General features: G+C 41.2%; 2 protein-coding genes across 5 annotated transcripts in view; one reads left to right on the top strand and one right to left on the bottom strand.

The window, feature by feature from the left end:
• LOC129168638 (GDNF family receptor alpha-4-like) overlaps positions 1 to 13876 on the bottom strand; it is a 39945-nt gene extending 26069 nt beyond the window's left edge. Inside the window, exons 1-2 of one of the 4 annotated variants that reach the window (XM_054754108.1) lie at positions 13168 to 13876; positions 12341 to 12393 (exon numbers count right to left, since the gene is read on the bottom strand). Coding sequence is in view for 1 of the 4 variants with exons in the window: in XM_054754107.1 (XP_054610082.1) it covers positions 8317 to 8356 (40 nt within the window). In the remaining 3 variants the exon portion in view is untranslated. Of the gene's footprint in view, positions 1 to 8316; positions 8747 to 12340; positions 12394 to 13167 lie in introns of those variants that run through there. The other 3 variants (XM_054754110.1, XM_054754109.1, XM_054754107.1) reach the window with 3 other exon arrangements.
• Positions 13531 to 16262, top strand: si:dkey-251i10.1 (uncharacterized protein LOC100038774 homolog). The gene is made up of 4 exons (XM_054754111.1): positions 13531 to 13751; positions 14549 to 15035; positions 15111 to 15251; positions 15333 to 16262. Exons 1-4 carry the CDS (start codon positions 13641 to 13643, stop codon positions 15488 to 15490), a joined length of 897 nt encoding a protein of 298 aa, XP_054610086.1. The 5' UTR covers positions 13531 to 13640; the 3' UTR covers positions 15491 to 16262.
• The last annotated feature ends 3397 nt before the right edge of the window (positions 16263 to 19659 follow it).

Raw genomic sequence — 19659 nt, 5'->3', positions numbered from 1 at the left:
ACAGATATGATCCATGAATCAACCAATAAATGTCCTGCATAACAATTGATTGATCAACAGTACCTCAGAGGGACATGGCCATTGAGCTTAGGCCCTGTCCACACGAATATGGATATTTTGAAACCGCATATTTTTCTATGCGTTTTGGTTCATCCACAGGCATAAGGAGGTTTTTGTCCTTAAAAATTGAGCTTTTGGAAAACTCCGGCCAGGGTGAAGACTTTTCAAAACTCTGGCTTCAGCGCACTCGTGTGGATGGCGAAAACGAAGCTTTTGCTTGTTGCTGACAGATGACGTAACAATTATGTGCCGTTATTCCCGCATCAGATAAGTATAATTTCATGTGTGCAATGGCTAATAAAACACTGCTGCTTTCAAGCATGCTGAAATGACTTTTTTGTGTGTATGAGAGTAAGCATAAGCCTACTTTCGCTTTGCATTGGCGCCATTGTGGGCTTCCGAGGATGCTATACCGCTGCTGTTTTGCTCGCAATTTGAGACACGACACGATTGGACCTGTAGCTGGTGGGACCGCTTGTCGTTATTTTGGAAGAATGGCGTGGGAATATTAGCATGGCAAAAACCTTGTGATTGCGTTTGACTGAGCTGCTTCGCCCGCTCATTGAAAGCTTCCCTGTTGTACATGCCTGCCTTGTTCTGCATAATTATTGTCGTGGAAGCAATTAAACAAGGACAATTTGCCAGACACACAATTATTTCAGCAATGATAGCGTCACAGGTGATGGAGTTCTTTTTTGATCGATAAAATGAACTACAGTACAAAGCACTGTAGTGACAACCAACGTCTGCTACATTTGAATAAAGAACATGTTTCATAAATGTTCAGTTTTATATTCAATACATTTTGCTGACAAATGTGAAATAACTTACCGACTACTTTGCTAGCAGGCCACATGTAGCTTCTACTGTACCTCGCCATGTTTGTTATAATACGTCTACAGAAATGACGTCATCAGCACCTCTGGTTAAAATTGTCTAAAGAGACCATGGCTGCAGCGCCCCCTTACTTTGTCATGTGCAGACAGCCTTCGTATGCGTATTTGTGAGGATAGGAATAGTTTTAAAACGTCACCATGTGGATAGAGATTTTTTGGACACTGGAGAGGGGTAGAAGTGCGTTATAGAAAATATCCGTATTCATGTGAACATGGCCATTGAGTGTCACAGAGTGTCATCAGGCGGTTGCAACAAAGATCCAAAGAGACTGTAAGAGTCACAGAAAGGCATATAGTATGCCTTTCTGTAAAAATTTTAAAAATATACACCATTTGTGAATTTTGCTATTCATCACCTTATTAGAAAACAGCAGGTTGTGCAAGAAGTAGTGAAACATTGAACAGTTGGACATGTAAATTCTAAAGTTTAGAGAAGGTCAAATTGAGCCCACTGTAAGGGTTATAGTGCAAACGTTACGTTCTCTTGAAGAAATGTTTTTGAGTAGTGTGTTACCAGATAATGCAGAATGTCCCAATGCTAAATAATAGCTTGCAGTCCACATCTGTAAAATGATGGCGCTCTTCCTTCATATGATTGCTTTCCATCAACAATAATGGAAGCAATGAAAGAACACATGCAGTATGTTAGGAAGACTCTGCAAACGTCCTTCAAAACTTTTTTATGGTCCTTATCGCTGGTGGAGAAATTATATGCTATTTACTCCTCAATTTGTGCAAGCAAAGAAAATTGTATTTCTGAGTGAGTGGGTCTTGAAAAGGTACAGCACAGTTGCACTCGCTCTAATCAGTTTTCATGCACAGAGCCCACCGAGACAGCTCTAGCCCAGACACCATGAGCAGAGTCGTGCAGCCTCGCACGCGGCAGCAGACAACGCTCAGAATCAACAATTGCCCTCGCGCAACCGTTACATGGAGCAGTGTGTTGTTTTGATGAACTGTGCCCATGCACTGCATTGCCACATCATTCCTCGTCTGCCCTTAGGAGCCTGCATCACATGTCGCATTTAACAGTTGGGGTCTTCTCCTGCAGCTCTGTTAATACTTCAGGCTCCTCCACAGTGCACTGCCAAAATGTGATGTGCCATATGGTTCTTGGCAGAGAGAGATATCCTGCTTGGCAAACTGAATTGATGTGTGAAACTTGCAATCAAAATGCAAAGCACTTTGGAACATTTGTATCGAATACAGTAGAACCTCTACAGTCGAGTGTCGGACTTAAATAATCTGTTCCTGAGTCAAACTCTCACCGTCATAAAACCTTTGTTAACTGTAATAAGATTAAATAAGATTTTTAATGGTAATATGAGTGTAAAACAAAGTTAACCACTGTGACGCATCTCGCATCCTGACACATCTTTTTAACATTCTCAACAGAAGCACAGTGTAAAAAGAAGCTAACCACTGTTAAAGGGATAGTTTGGATGTTTTGACATGAAGTTGTATGACATCCCCATCAGCAGTGTAGTGCATCAACAGTGACGTACCCCCCACTTCGTCCCGTGAGCTGAGTTTTGGTCGGATTTCAGTGACGAGGAATGTAGTTCCGGTTATTTGTTGGGGCCACTTAAGTAAAGAGTTTGTTTTCTCAAAACAATATGCGTTTAAAAGAGTAATACGTCTGCATCACAAAAATGCCTCCTCGAAAAAAATCAAACCTCACAATCACTCGGCGTTACTTTCTCTCCCGTCGTATCACTGCGCGCCCACTGTTGTGTATGTGACGCGAGACTCTCGCGTCGTGAGGTCTGATTTTTTTCAAGGAGGCATTTTTGTGATGCAAGTGTATTGCTCTTTAGAACTCATATTATTTCGAGGAGCCAAGTGGCCCCACCAACTAACTGGAACTACGTTCCTCATCACCGAAATCCGGCCAGAACTCGGCTCAGGGGAGGACGTGGGGGTAAGTCTCCCTTGATGTACTACACTGGTGATGGGGATGTCATACAATTTCATGTCAAAAAATCCAAACTATCCCTTTAATAGTAAAAAAAAAACAAAAACAGTCTATATCAGTGCTTCTCAAATAGTGGGGCTTAGGGGCAGGTGGAAGCAGACAGATAACGGGTTCTCAACAAAGACTTCAGTTGATTTCCATTTCAGTGAAAAAAGAAAATTATTGAGAACCACTGGTCTATATTAACTTTGATAACAAGTGAAGATGGGCGGTGAGGTTGTAGTCTGCTCACGTTGCGTAGTTAACTTCCTGTATCTACTCTTCTTCTTGTTTTTACAAAAAGCCAAAGAAAAAGCAAATCCTTAATCCTTTGTTGCTATCTGAACTGTTTGTGCAAAATGCTAATGTCTTGCATGTAAGTCTTCTGGAATAATACATATTTTGAAACGCCACAAGCAATTGCAAGACACACAGCAAGAATTTATCCTTTCATGTTAGCTGAGCGGATGCTGATGCATCGCGTGATGCCATACAGCCTCGGTCCCCAAAGTGGTCATACGTGAATGAAAATTAAAAACAGCGTGACTACATTGGTGTCTGAAAGGCTTACGCCGAGAGTCAAGCAGTGCACTTGAATGCCTCATCATGGGAACAGTACAATGCAGATGAAAGGAGACACAGTACGAAGTTGTTCATTGTTCTATGTGTGGTTCATTAACAAATAAGCAAGTTTGATGAATATGTTGTGCATTAAGAGTGTTGAATGTTGAAGATTTCATTTACATTGTGTGCTAAACAGGGCCGCACGGCGGCGTGGTGGTTAGCATGTTGGCCACACAGTCACGAGATGTGGATAATCTGGGTTTGTATCTAAGTTTGGACATTTGGACAGGAGTTTGCATGTTGTCCTCGTGCGGGTGTTGGTTTTCTCTGGGTACTCCGGTTTCCTCCCACATTCCAAAAATATTTGTTATGTTAATTGGACACTTTAAATTTCCATAGGTATGAGTGTGAATGTTTTTTTTGTCTAAATGTGCCCTGTGATTGCCTTACCAGTCCAGGGTGTACCCTTCCTCTCACTCAAAGTCAGCTGGGGTAGGCTCCAGCATCCCCCCGTGACACTTTAGAGGACAAGCAGCATATGTGTGAAATAAGAGCGGGTCTTCTTAGGTGGTGCTGTGACTAATTAGTGCATTTTCTGAGCTATGAGCCTGTCATTTCTCCCTTGACTGGATGCACTGACTAGCGTATGTGCAGTTGAAAAATAAGCCACGGGATTTTTTTTGAGCAGCGATTAAGGCATGAAAAACTATACAGACCATGCCTTCATCAAACAACATTGCTTCTCGCCACACTAAAGACGTGGCGGAAGACATTTTAAAAAGCTACCACTGTGCCTACGAGCCAGTGAATTTTACGCACTACAGCTTTATGAGTTAACAAATATAGCCGGCCTGGCACCCGCCCTGGTGGATGTGCATACTTTCATGAAGAGGGAATTAAGGAGGACATGGTCTTCTGTTTCCTTAAGCAAAATCAATTATATATGAAATGATTAAATATATCAAACAGGTGAGAAAGAATTCAGAGTAGGATATTTTATTGTGTGCTTACAGACGCTGGTTTATATGTTTTAAGTGTGCAGGAGTAGAGAGTACGTGGCTTCAGGTCAAATGTCTGAAGGGGTACGAGAGTGTGAAAAGTTTGGGAACAGCCTACAGGATTTGAGGTCGACTGTGGAGGTTCCACCATAAGCTATCAACAAACTTGTCTTGTATAGAATTTTGCACTTTTGCTTTCTTGACTCAAGCATTTCAATTCCAAAACTGTCTTTACAACCTCAGTTGAAATCATAAGGCTCCCCTTTACTTTCCCTCATCTTTGGGATGCCCAGTGGGCGTGTTGCCAGTTCAATCTCCGTGTGCAGTCGGCCAAAACACAACTGAGTAGCGGCCACGCCCTTTAGAAAGACAAGAAGAGTAAAGCGAGGACGATGGGCGGCCTTGTTGAAAAGGTAAGGAAGCCGAGTGACAATGAAATACTAAAAATACCCTGAATAAAAACTCCCTGAGTACATTATCTGACCAGCTAAACGCTGTATAACTTTACATGAGCTCTATTTCATAACTGTGGTGTTATGACTCAATCAACGTCCACTAAAATAGTAACACTTCATCTTGAATCTCAGGTCATGTGAACAATCCACATGGGCTATTCAGCACGTGGTCAAAGTCAGGTTCAATGTCATCTGATCAATTTCCTATTGATGAGCCTGGTAAAGCATAAGCACAGTTTCTGTATAACAAATAATAATGCATGCAAACAATAAAACTGTAGTAAAAGTGGTGTTTGGTACAAGTCAGACCAGTGCAGTTTTGATTATATAAAATGTGGTCTATTGTGTTTTCCTTGCAGCATTGAATACGGTCCTGGTGCTATTGTGAAATTCTAATGGCGTTCCCATAGGGGAGAAAGCAAACGCTGCCTCTGCTGTGTACGGACAGGTGCAGTCCTCCTCCTCCTCCTTCGATCCTCAATAGACACTTTAATGACGACTTTGGCGAGCTGGAGCCCGCAGCTCTGTAACTCGACAGGCGTTGACAGACATTTTGGAAAGGCTTCCTCCAAAGCGCCACGCTGCCATTGTTAAGGTGACAGAGGAGTACACGGCCAAATGTATTCAAATCTAAAAATAACATTGCATGAAATGTGATTTCACCGCTCCATCTCTGCTACAGTTTTCTCTAATATCTATGGAGGAAATTCGGAAATCAGATGATTTCTTTTGAAATTAGGCATGACAATGACAATTTGCATTTTCATCATCATTAAATAGCAGCCGTTAATGCCATCATTTAGGGGGATATAAAGTAATTAAAGACGCTCGATATTGGCTTTTTACTGATATGTGATTACCAGCACTTCATTATTGATACCGATATCAACCGATACCAATATTGGCAGCTCTTCCCTCAAGCTAATGTCAGGTCGCACTTTGTGTTACAAATAAACAAATTATAAAAATCACGACCAGTAGTCAACTAAAATAACATGTTCTCCTACTATCAACAACTAGGACAGTTTACATTGAATACATTTAAAAATAAGAATCCAATTAAATAATGCTGGTAAAGATACAATTTGGAAAGCTGCACATCGCTATGAGGCACAAACACACCGTACAAGAACAAAGTAAAGTGCAATGTATGAAACTCTGGGCTAATACAATCAGTGAAATGATAAACTGGGCTCATTCAGCATGTCACGTATGAATGAAACATATTAGAAGTACTGAAGGAAGACACCTTACTCACCCCTCACATAACCAGCGATTGCAATGCACATGTCATCGTATAAATTGCATATTCACAATCCAAACTTGGAAATCATTCCAGGCAATGGACATACTGAGCTAGCAAGCTTGTTGCTGTGTGGCGCACGACGCCACCACTCGCTCGCCGATACCAGCAGAAAAACCAATAGCTACAGTATATGAACCATCATCCCTAAAAGTAATGTGCTATGATTAGTAGAAAACGGACTTATTTTACTATTTCTAAAATCGAAATGCAGTAACCCTAACGGGATTGAAATTGTCTGCCGTGTTTTTAGAGCGTCTGTCGCCTCATGTGCAAAGAGCTCATTCGGCCGTAGTGGCGCTCCTATTAATGGAAAATTGTCCATTTCGAACACAATACACACGCAATATGTTCACTCCTCCATTCTCATGCCAACACATTGACACCAACAGCTTCAATGCCTTGTGGGTGTCACACACAGGATGAGGATGCAAGAAAAGCAAGACACACACTATTATGCACTCTACTATAATGAGTCACTTTCCACAACATTATCCACATTATCACGTACAACAACAACAAAACGTTGCATCTGAAAATCTATATGTATCATTATGAGATCTACAGGCAGACTTTAAAGATGTGATAAGATGTGGATGCACACCCTCCAGACAACACACAGACACACACAAACTCATCAAATTAATGAGTCTGCTCCGCCTTGAGCAATGAAGAATACTCATAAAGCAAAATAACACCAGCTTTTGTATTAATATTGCGGCTCAACAAGCATTTATGCTCCACTAGAGTATTGCTTTTCTGCCACGACTATTTCATCGACTTTATGATTTCAAGTCATTATTCAGCCATGCTGGCAGACGAATCAACCAAATTCATTTTATATCCACGTGGAAAAGAAAGATGTTGCATTTTTTAAATCTATTTTCTCACACAGTATTTGTCCAATTTAATCAAGCCAAGTGCCCCCAAATTATGATGCATCATAAAGCGGTGTCATATTTTACCACCATTAAGTGGTGAATCCTGCAATTTCTGACATCATATTTAATCCTTTGTACAATCACCTTCTAATGCACGTTACTGATTTACACGTGTGCTAATGGCAAGAAAAGCCTCCTCTTAAAGGGGAACACCAGATAAGTGAGATGTCTCCATGATGTGGGATGGTCCAATCAATATGTACTGGATGACCCCCCTCCCCCCCCCCCCCCCCCCCCCCGCGTTTGGAACGTGTCCAAAGAAAGAAGAGTGGACCTATGATGTCATCCACATGTAGACTACGCTGCCTCCATAATGAATTGGAAATGGAGTTAATGGGATCATTTTGACAGCTTAAAGGTTTTTACTCCAACCTGTGCTAATATGAAGCTGCATAAATAAGGTTGAACACAGATAAATAGCTACAACGACTGAAAGATGGCTGGATAGATTTGATTAAAAAGGCTTCATTTTTCTTCCTCAAACATCAAACTGTGTCAACCTTTGGCTCATTTTTACTCCTTCGCCTTTTTGAATGCATTTAAGCAAATGTGCGAGGTGCATTTCCAAGAATGGAGATAGCAGCAGCCCCTCCAAATAAATCACTTGTTTCTCTCGTCATACAATTGCACTTGTATTTGCATTTTTGAGATTTTACAGTATTTCCCAATTGTATGCTTGCCACATCCAAAGTAGACATTATCATTTGACATAATATGCCATCATTTCTATATTCAGTACCATTCCACTAACAAAAACATACAGTGGGTCTGAGATAGTCACATGGATAGACAGAGAGACAGATATTTACAACATTAATAATCCTAAACTTTTTGACAGAATTCAAACAAGATATTAATGTCTTCTTTTCTGGGAGAACCTTATTTGTTTTTGTCTTTTTTTTCACAAAAACATTTTGCGCATTTTCTATTAACTGTTATTTTTGCATATAATACGTGGTATGATTCAAGTAGAAAATATAGAAAATACACTCTACACACTATATATCAGTCAAAATTGATGATTTTTTTTCATGGTCTAAAGTTGAGACAACACCTAATAGAGTATGTAACAGACCTGAGGTACACACACCTTATTGCAAATGTAAGCAGCATACAAAGCCATAGCCATGTCAAAATGTGCTCACCATAGGAGAGGACGTTGAGCAGGAGTCCAATGATCATCATCCTGTGCGCGGACAGCGGACACTTTTGAGTAAAGGGGGGACTATCAAACTCGCACCCAGGCTGGCTGCAGCTTACTGAAGAGTCTGCTGCTGCCACATGCAAGCCTCCTGCGTGAGGAAGATGACGATGATGATGCGCCCACACGCACTCGGCCCGATCGGACGGCCAGGTGGAGATGCACAAAAGTTGGCCAACAACACCGACCCAACCAACCAAATCCTGCCGTGCGCGCTAGTGGAAGCGGCACACAAGTTCTCGCGATCTTTGCCGCTCCATGTTTTAAGTTCCCTCTTTTAGATTGATTTCAAACGTCCAAAAGTGGTCTCTCTGATCCAGTAACTATGGCTCCACAGTTGTCCCCTGTAGAGAAGTGGGACCGTAGGACGCTGGCGTCCCCTGATATTATAGGCATCACGTGATTGGCCTCTGAAAAAGAGGGAATAATCCCAGGAGCTGTTGCAAATGTTTCCTGCAGGGGAACAGCTGTGTGCGTGGACACATCAACATGATGGACAGCAGTGGCTGCAAGATCACACAGACGGGGAAAAAAGCTGTAACACATATTTACCTAACCTACTTTTACTTATTTTGGATTTAGTTGCACCATCATTACAACTAGAAATGCATGCTTGTAAACAACAACCATGTACCTCACCTGACATCACCGAGGTTTTTCCGTTACATTGTTGTACACGACAGCACATTTCATTTTTTAGTAAATGTTTTCAAGTTCTTGCATTTATTTGGTTTGGTGTGGGATTACCTCCACATTCATGACAAGCAGAAATGCAAGGTTGTAGACAACCATCATGTACTCCCTCCTGATCTGCTTGATGTCATCATGCATTCCAATACACAAGCGCATGGAAGCCAAAGTTCCTTTGATATCGTCTCCAGTTTCTTCATCATCCCAATACACGATGGATGAAAGTGGCCAATCCGTGCAGTCCAGCCCCGCACATGCCGGGCTGGAACTGGCGACCACACATCCCCACCAAATGAGAGTTAAGTCGTAGGAAAACTGCACCTTTTTTGGAATTTAGACATTCAAAAACCTCCAACAACGTTTCGTATCCATGCTGCAACCATGCGGTAACAGGCACATTCATGCTAACATGTAATACTAACAGTATTTTGGTCATTTTAAGCATTACCAGAACTTCTTTCCTCGGTGCATTGATTTCATAAGAGCGCATAGTAACTAACGCAACTTCCATCAACAACAACTGCATTTCTCCCACTAACCAGAGCAGACTTTGAGAGAGCTGATGACGACAACTACTTTCGGAAAAATGAGGATCCAGAAAACTTTTTGAGCCTTACCGTATGGAGGATAAGCTACAGATTTTAGAAGCTGAGCGGATAAGAAACGTCGGAGCAAGGCGCTGTGTCACTACGCGGAAAGAAATAGCTCCTCGGTGTTACCTCCTAGAATCACTATGGCGGTATAACTTGGTTAACATGCAGGTCACGACATGTTAATGGAGCATTGTTGGCAGATTTTGAATGGTTTTAGAGGGCTTTATGGGTGGAATTGTTAGTGGAAAAACTGCCAGCACGAGGGAGCTATTATCTACTATTATCTCACGTAAGATTTGTGGCTGATTTTTTTAAAAATGCATTTTCTTTTTAAGTTGAGCAGCGCTAGCCAGTGAGCCACAAGCCCTGGGCTGTCAACTGATTGTCCAGCGCAGCTCCTAAGGCATCAGGGAGTGAGGTTTACACAATGCACGACTGCTAGGTTGCACGTGACATCACGTCTGGTTGCTGTCGTCACAGACACAAGCAGATGGGGGTCAAACAAGTGTATCTGTAACTAGACGTCAAGTGAAGTCAGAGCAAAAATGCAAAAACATGCACTGTGGAAATTGTTCAAATAGGGATTTTGGAAAATGTTATTACACCAAAAAGTGAAAAAAGTTCAAAAAATGAAAATAAAGGTGGCTGCTAAACCTGTTTGTCTCGAGTGGAGGCGAGTATGAACATGTTTGAGTTTGCAGTGAGCAACAACAACCAAAATTTATACTAATAACAAAGTTGAAATATTGTTGGAACTGGAAAATGCTCATGAAAATGGGAAATGCGGAAAACTACAGATTGATCATTTCTTCATACAGCTTTCCTCCAAATGCCCGTATAAGTGCCCAATTATTCAATAAACACCACAAATATACCATCAATATTACAAAGCCTGCTCTGTTGCATGAAAATAAAATGGAAAAGTAACATATAAAAGAAGGGGAAAAAGTCTGCACCAGCCATATTTGAACACGTGACCCAGAGTAATAAAGTTACACCCACACCCACGCTAGATGTCATTAAAACTAGCGTCCTCTAACGGCAGTCTTCTGGCAGAGTGATACAATCTAGTAGCACATACAATATGCCAACTGCAGGCTACTGAGAAGCAACTTAACAGTTTGCAACAAATTAATGTTCATCCGCTACACCCCCATGGAATAAACAGCGCAGCGAAACGATGAAGGACACATACAAGAATGTTTTCATGCAGACTGACTTGGTATAAGAACAAAAGTAGACAGGTTAGAAGCGCTATTTTCATCTGCTACATCCATTATATCAGATTCTAAAGATGAGCTTTCACCACTGTTTCGTTGCCGTGTTTTTAACTTTCATGTCTTTATACAACACACCATGCACAATTGGCGAACATAATTTCAACGGCATGCATTGTTATTTGCTTTAATCTGCCAAACATTATACAAATATACTAAATGTGTATGTGGCCATATTGAGTGTTTGCCACCCAAGTGTCATAACATGAAGTGAGCGAACTCCCTCTAGGTCACATGGTTGCAATCATAGCAATTGCACAGCCACACTAGCTGTTACAAAAGCATACAAGAGTATAGTAGTGCTACCTAGTGGTGGAGATTGTGAATTACAGTTTCATTAACCCTTTAACAAATATGCTATAAATGTGTAAACATTTTAATTTTGGCCTATGCTGCAATTTCAAGTACTGATATAAACACACAAAGGGTAAACCCGCTCCATTTGAAACTGAAATGTGTACTGCATGCAACAAATTCTGCTAGAAATACTGGGTCGTCACGTTTTCTGCATTTTACATGTCTGGCGATCTTCATGGGTAAATGCTAAATGAAATATGTTCCTTTTCTTGCTTCATTGTGAGACCCTGCAAACGTGGTCCTTTCATATCAGCTTGCAACCGGATTGGGACTGTGAAATCGTCACTTGTTCCACTGCTGCAGCCGGCCTGTGGGATGGTGGGCTTTTTTGTCAACAGGGAATGGCACGCAAAAAGAATTGCACTGCGCTGTAATATTATTGCCTTATTTTTCATGTTGCTCACCTCGGAAGACAATGATTGTGCAGACAGTTGGAAGTGGATCAGATGAGATAGTTTATCATAGGTTGAGCACAGCCAAAACATGTCTATGGCTCATCAGAAAAAGCACTTTAACATGTGCCATGATGCTTATTTGCATAAAGCTTCGATTTAAAATGATAAACTACCAAATTACTTGTTGTCTCTGTGATTAAAGGAATGCTAAGGCATTAGACAATCCATTTCCATATCCTGCTGAACTGGATGCACCAGTGGCAGTAGTAACTTTCAGTTACCAGTGATGGTCATTTACATATTAACCCACCCAAACATAATACACAATAAAATATTACTTGGGACAAGTTATGTCATCATTATGACACAAAATCACAGCAATTGTCTGCATTGAAGTAGCCCATGAAAGTTTATAGCGTCATGTAATTTGGAAGCTCGTTGGTGTCCAGTCTGAATCTATGTCATCACAGCACTGCTCCCATGTGGCCAATATTGTGCATTACATCAGGGTGATGCAGGCTGCAGCTCAGCCGTAACTGTTTTGACTTTACACGCACAATGCAACCAAAATGTAATGAGCCAGCTCGGTCAAATATGTAGGTCAATATGATCAATAAAGTCTAGGAGGTAAATATATTTTAATTTCTTGTACTTACCTACATGCTTTCTGGAAAGATGTGCTCTTCAGTCGATCTTGGCGAAACCTGCACTGCAAAAAAATTGCAAGGACAATTGTTATTTTTTTAAGTGTTCAAAATATATATATATTTTCCAAACACATGAATAACAATACACCTTTTAACATATTGCTGTGTACCAACTATAAGTCAGGTGAACAGATAGATAGATAAATAGATAGATAGATAGATAGATAGATAGATAGATGATAGATAGATAGATAGATAGATAGATAGATAGATAGATAGATAGATAGATAGATAGATAGATAGATAGATAGATAGATAGATAGATAGATAGATTAGTTAGTTCATACGTATTGCAAGACAATATGACAAAATGACTATGATTTTTGCAACATTAGTATTATTTGTTTGCTTACAAAACACACACAAAGTGGCTTCCAAAGGCTGCTGGACCCTGAATGTGTTCCTTCATGGATGCAGACATGACACCTTGAAGGTGACACGGCTGACATTCAGTAAACCATTACTACTCTGTGTCAACACATCCACAAGGGCACGTGCAGCACAGCCTGATTATTGTTAGCCTAAACGTTTGGAGACGGGCACAAATTTGACTTTGTAAGGGGTGGTTATCAAAATTACTTTCTTTATCGTTTTTTTTTAAATCAGGCATTACAAAAGGTGCCCTCAGTGGCCACTTGGGAACAACCTAATGAAGTCCAAAACAAGACCTGTTGCTGCCTAGAACTACAACAACACTCAGTTATACAACCACAATATTAGACATACATTGCTGTTGTTAAATTTTGTTGTTAACAATTAAAATTGAGCGTTATTACCTTGGCAGAATTCTTGTTGTTTTTTTTGTATTTAAAAAAAAATCTTATTTTTAATTCTCCTATTAGCTCTCTTTTTCTTGTATTAGAAATCTAGTGTACCAAATGTGTCACGCGAGTGTAGTTAATATGTAATAGAGGACGATACAGTATAGTCAACTGCATTGCAAGTTTGAGTTTAACTAACAAACTACCGTGTCGAATAAAAGTACTCCACATACTTAATCATTACGTTTTACAGTCGAAGTTGGAGCACCTACTCGCTGTCGTCATCGCTTCCCGGTCATCTTACGTAATCACTAGTGTATGTGACGTCAACGCATTTCTCGCCTTGTATCGCGAGTTTTCGCCTAAATAAATCCGCAACGCGGCTTACCAATCGGCCATTTCGTCGGTGCAGGCCATCAGCCGTAAAGGGCAACGGGGAAAACCAAATTATACTGATTATCTGAAAGGCACATCAAGAAGATCGCACCATGAGTGAGCAAGCTATCTCCTTCGCCAAGGACTTCTTGGCGGGTGGCATCTCCGCCGCTATTTCCAAAACAGCCGTCGCACCCATCGAGAGAGTGAAGCTTCTGCTTCAGGTAAAAAAAAAGGCTTCCGACCTAGTTATTTAGCTTGCTAGCGAGTGTCGTTTTGCTAAATGCGGTAGAGCACAGTTCTGTGCAATGTAAGTCTGCCAATCCAGACTTTGTATCAAGTAAAGCACACTATAGCTTGTGTTGTGCGATTTAAGCCTACGGATGGTGAGAGTGTTGGTCCAAGGATGTAAGGTCATCACGGGATTGTGAATGACCTACACCACCCGGCTGCTAATGCTAAAGTTAGCTCCCCCCACGTTAACCTTAGCCGGCGTAGCTAACAAAGGACAAACCTCGTAGTGACATTACAACATCCTGTACAAATATTTCTAAAAACAAATAAGTTTTTCAAAAGGCCTTATATTCGATTCGTACGTGTGCTTGCATGACATGTCTTCACAACAATGGGTTTTAATTCAACCTTAACCATCCTGTATGCTAATGTGCAAGGAGTCTTGGGAAATGGCTGTGCTTGCTTGCTTTCTCACAACCGGGTCGACAAGTTCTACATCAGTTTTGTCTATTCTATTTTTCCTGCCAAGATGGAAAGCCATTCTCCCTCATGCATTGTTTTAGTCGAGTACAGGCCTTTTGATTGCGTATCAATGAACGGATTATGTTCAAATCATGTTGTAGATTGCTGTTAAACTGTTAGCAGTGAGTGAGTGAGTGAGTTGTAGATTTATTGGCGTACCAAGGTCATAACAAGGAGACCTTGTGATGTCACATGCTCATCACTTAATTGGCTTTCCAGTTGCTTAGCTAACATTTTCTTTCTTGCGTTTTCCTCCTCATTCCAGGTGCAACATGCCAGCAAGCAGATCACGGCAGATAAGCAGTATAAGGGAATTGTGGACTGCGTTGTCCGTATCCCCAAGGAGCAGGGCTTCCTTTCCTTCTGGAGAGGTAACCTTGCCAATGTCATCAGGTATTTCCCCACCCAGGCCCTCAACTTTGCCTTCAAGGACAAGTACAAGAAGGTCTTTCTTGACGGTGTCGACAAGCGCACCCAGTTCTGGAGGTACTTCGCCGGTAACTTGGCGTCGGGTGGCGCTGCCGGTGCCACCTCCCTATGCTTCGTGTATCCCCTCGACTTCGCCCGTACTCGTCTGGCGGCTGACGTAGGAAAGGCCGGAGCAGAGAGAGAGTTCAACGGTCTCGGAGACTGCCTTGTGAAGATCTTCAGGTCAGACGGTCTGCGTGGGTTGTACCAGGGCTTCAACGTGTCTGTGCAGGGCATCATCATCTACAGGGCTGCTTACTTTGGCATCTATGACACAGCTAAAGGTAGTCTCGTGTCTTTTTATGCCTTTATTAACAACAATTCAAGGCTTACTCATTTGTCTGTCATTTTCTGCACAGGTATGCTCCCTGACCCTAAGAACACTCACATTTTGGTGAGCTGGATGATTGCCCAATCTGTGACCGCTGTTGCCGGCCTCACCTCCTATCCCTTCGACACTGTCCGTAGGCGTATGATGATGCAGTCTGGCCGCAAAGGAGGTGCGTTCAATTTGCATTCAAAACGTTAAAGATCAGTGTATGGACACTGACTCGATGCCTCCTTCTCTTCCTCCTCACTAGCTGACATCATGTACAGCGGGACCATCGACTGCTGGCGCAAGATCGCCCGCGACGAGGGCGGCAAGGCTTTCTTCAAGGGCGCGTGGTCCAATGTGCTCCGTGGCATGGGAGGCGCCTTCGTGCTGGTGTTGTACGACGAGCTGAAGAAAGTCATCTAAATTGTCACCTTGTCTCATCACTGTCCAATTCGGCTAAATGTAATAACTTTCCATTTCTTATGGACTCTGCGTTCTGCCTTATTTATGGGAACAAAACTATATTGTCTCTCCACCTAGCTGTGGGCGATGGCTGTACGTTGTGCATCTTGATTTTAAAACGTTCCACACCCCACCCCCACCAATGTCATTCCTTCAACAAGTATAATACCTCCTGTCATTCACTAGGTTTGTATGGTCCCGACTTGAATAAATCTATTCTGGGGAACAAGCTAAAAAGCTACGGATGTCCACTGTCTTTCTCCACTGTCATAGCATGAAATGAGCACACTGGATCATGAAAAAGTGGATTACACCCAACTGCTATATTTACTCACGCTTATCTCCTCCTGAGCCTCCCTAGTTAGTGGTCACTGCTAGCCTTGTAGACTAGAACCTTGTGACTGTTTCCTCCAGTCTGAAAATGGGTGATCAAAACGGTTGGACTGGATTTTATGTTTATCTTGGTTGCAACTTTAGGTACAGATCCAGCAGTGCAGTTTTGGTTACGGAATAGCAACACCAGTAAAGACACCTTATTTGACATTTTGATGGTTTATTGGAACATTAAAAGTCTATGTTTCTCATACATTACTGTTTATTTCTTTGGGACGGCTCCAGAACTATAAAATATTTCCTGACTGATACATGCTCATCGAACTTTAGCAAAGGGTAGCTGTGATAATATCCTTGTAAGTACATATTGAAACATGAAATTAAACTGTTATAAATCTTGCATTTTTGTTTATTCCAATGCAGACACGATCATTAATACCTATGCACTAGCGGTCAAAAGTTTGAGAACACCCAAATTTCTCCGTGTGTGTTAAGGTTGTCTGCTTCTCTTCTGTTAATTGCCCTTGAGCCATTTTTGTTGTAACACATTACTTTCTGCAGCACAATACTGATGCTCACGAGGGTGAAGTACAACAGTGTATTTGAAACTGCTTTTATGCAGACAGGTACTAAGTACTCCCAGAAAAGTTGGATTACCTGTAAGAATTAGTAGCACCAACTGTCAAGGCTTGTTCAACCTCCCATTTCTGCAGAACACCCTTACATTTTCAACCCATTTTGTGGTGCCTAAAAAGGACCTTTTGTATCATTCTGAAATATACCTACATTACTTTTGAGTTATGGGTGACCTTACCTTTTTTTTTTAACTGAAAATTCACTATTTACCTTTGTGCCATTTCAAGATTTTCATTGGACTTGAATTGCAATAAATAACTGGAAAAAGTCTCAAACTTTTGAGTGTTGGTGTATGTATGAAAATCAGTTGGAAAAATAAATCAAACCTGGAACATTCGTGAAACATTTAAGAGGCGACAACAAGGAAGTTTCAAAGTTCATGCTTCATTTAGTTTAATCTGCCTGCAATACTGAGATTTGACAGTAGGGGGGCTTCAGAAACTAGCAAAAAAAGCTTCCTGCGCTTCCGTACTTCCCTGCTACTTACTTTAAAACGTGGGTGGCCACGCATGGCTATAAAATACATACATGTCGCACAAATGTATTACTACATATTTATGATTGTAATTATGAGTTAATTAAAAGTATACGATCACAAAGGAGTTCCACAATTCAAATTTAGAATAGTTTAATCTGCCTGTAATTCTGAAATGTGCCGCTATGAGCCTCTCGAGACTACGAAAGAGCTTTTTGCTCTTTCCGTACTGCTTCCGTATCACGTGGCCCGCATCTAAAATGAGTTCATGTACGGATATAAAATTGACAGTATGTGGTGCAAATTTGTCAGTATACATTTATGAATTACAATTAAGGGATAATTAAACGTATAGAACCGCACGGTGGCCTAGTGGTTAGCAGTAGGGCACTAAATTCGACATCCACTTTCGTAGTACGCCGTGAGCGGCTTTGGCCGCCATGATGGTGAGCAGAATCCACAAACATTGCATTGTAAACATGTCCTCGGCACACTGCTCAGCGATTAATTGTTCTGATAAGATTTTCATTGCATAGTATAACTGCTGTTTTACCATGCACATGACAATAAAACTCCCTTGAATCTTGAATCTTAATAGACGGTCCAAAAGACCAGATGTCATTTTTCAAGTTCTTTAAAAACAATGACATGTATGTGTCATAGAAAAGTAGTGGATTTATAAGATTGGTGTTTGTAAATAAACAGGACAGTGTCCAAGGCTCAGTGTTGTTCCACACAATATAGCTGAGATTTTAATTGAGTTCAGTAAATAACATTCATTCTTTTCATCAAAGTTTACGCAAAGTGTATAACTTTATTTTATACTCAGAGTTAGTAAATACGTTGTACAGTTGCGGGCACAGCCCCGCCCACCTCTCTTGCTCACCAACATGGCGGACTTTCTGCTCCATGGCGTACCACACCATGTTGCATTCATATGCGGGTGAGCCAATAGATTTACGCCTCTGTGTGGAGTTTACATGTTCTCCCCGTGCGTTCGTGGGTTTTCTCAGGGTACTCCGGCTTCCTCCCACATTCCAAAAACATGCATGTTAGGTTAATTGGAGACTCTAAATTGTCCATAGGTATGAATGTGAGTGTGAATGGTTGTTTGTCTGTATGTGCCCTGCAATTGGCTGGCGATCAGTCCAGGCCAGGCTCCAGCATACCCCTGCCACCCTAATGAGGATTTAGCGGTATAGAAAATAAATGAATGAATGAATAAACGTATAGAAGATGGAGGTCGAGTGTTATTTTTTATTAACAGTACACTCAAGAACAAAAATAAACAAATAATAGGACACTAGGGGGCGACAGAGGCTAAAAAAACGCTCATGGTGCTCCCGTACTTGCTTCCTTGTAAGTCACGTGACACGCGTCTTACAAAAGCGAGTACTGTATTTGTTTGATTTCCCTTGTCGAGAAAACAAAACACATTGATAATGTGTAGTGCAAGTTTATCGCTACACATTTATGAATCACAAATTTTAAACGTATAAAAGATATATTTTGGGGTGTTTTAATCACACCCCTGAGCCACAGAATCAAAATAAGCCATCTGGAATGGCTGCCAACAAGAGGCTAATAAAAAAAAAAAAGCAGCTTTGCTTTGTGTCGCGAGTTTAAGAATTAGCCACAAACACAGGTACAATGTTATTTTTCCTGCTTGGTTGCCATAGCATTAACTACGGTGACTCAACATTGTTGAGTAGGGATTAAAGGCCTCAATACATCACACAACAAAATACATTTCTTTTTAATTCCTGGAAACGTGTCGTCAACTTTACTTTGTTCCTCTTTCCAATAACACAAGAGTTAATTAGACAACGTGTGAGGCTAAGTATATGAGGCTATGTTTATATATGAGTGTATGATAAACTATTGGCAGTCTGGCAAGGTTGTTTTTCTTCTTTTGCCAAATGCATTCTGGGATACCACCCAACTGCATGAGGCACATTATTTATGGACATCCCATTGTCTATATTGTAATGATTCGCAGACACGCAGCTATGAAAGACTTCATTTCTGGGAAAATTACAAATTCAAACGCTCCAAATTTGGAAAGCAACACAAAGTTAGGAGTAGCTAGCAAGCCATCCGTTGGCAGTAGAGTGTTTTAGCTTCTAAGAATATAGCCTATGCAGTTAATAAAAGTATTACATTGGCAACAGTGCATTTAATTTACATTTTAGGGTTAGAGTTTAGGAATAGTCGTCCCTGCCACATCGCAGTTTGAATTTCTTAGCCCGCAATAATCCGCAAAGTAGCCAACTTTATTATTTTTTTTACAGTGATTATATATGTTTTAAATCTGCAAAACCCCTCACCACACACTTTATACACTTTTCTCAGACAGGAATGAACATTTTATCACATTTCTCTCTTGTTTAAACGCTCTCGAAGAAGTTCACACCTCCGTTTGCATTTTAATGAACAACCCACAGGTAGGACACAAGAAATGATTCAGTCGCTCACGCGCGTTTTTCTCCTGCGACCGCGCCTTTTGTCCTGGCACCGTTCCGCGGCACTGTAGCGTTTTTGTATCCTTGTGAAAACATACCGCTGCAGTCCTCATCCTTCAGACCGAAGATTCATTTACAAACTAGCAAGCAAGCAAGATAGCGACACAGGGGGCGCGCAGGAGATTGATCGACAATGGTCTACAGCCAATCAGGACGCAGGAAAC

The sequence above is a fragment of the Dunckerocampus dactyliophorus genome, chromosome 16 (assembly GCF_027744805.1).
Source record: "Dunckerocampus dactyliophorus isolate RoL2022-P2 chromosome 16, RoL_Ddac_1.1, whole genome shotgun sequence".
Taxonomy (NCBI): domain Eukaryota; kingdom Metazoa; phylum Chordata; class Actinopteri; order Syngnathiformes; family Syngnathidae; genus Dunckerocampus; species Dunckerocampus dactyliophorus.
Note: the sequence above shows the minus strand (reverse complement) of the source record. Positions and strands in the feature narration are given on the sequence as shown.

Bases quoted from the DNA above. Each gene is read 5' to 3' on its own strand.
- si:dkey-251i10.1 (XM_054754111.1), top strand. From the start codon at position 13,641: ATGAGTGAGCAAGCTATCTCCTTCGCCAAGGACTTCTTGGCGGGTGGC. The intron at 13,752-14,548 runs GTAAAAAAAAAG...TCCTCATTCCAG, and splicing joins GAGTGAAGCTTCTGCTTCAG to GTGCAACATGCCAGCAAGCA. The intron at 15,252-15,332 runs GTGCGTTCAATT...CCTCCTCACTAG, and splicing joins GCAGTCTGGCCGCAAAGGAG to CTGACATCATGTACAGCGGG.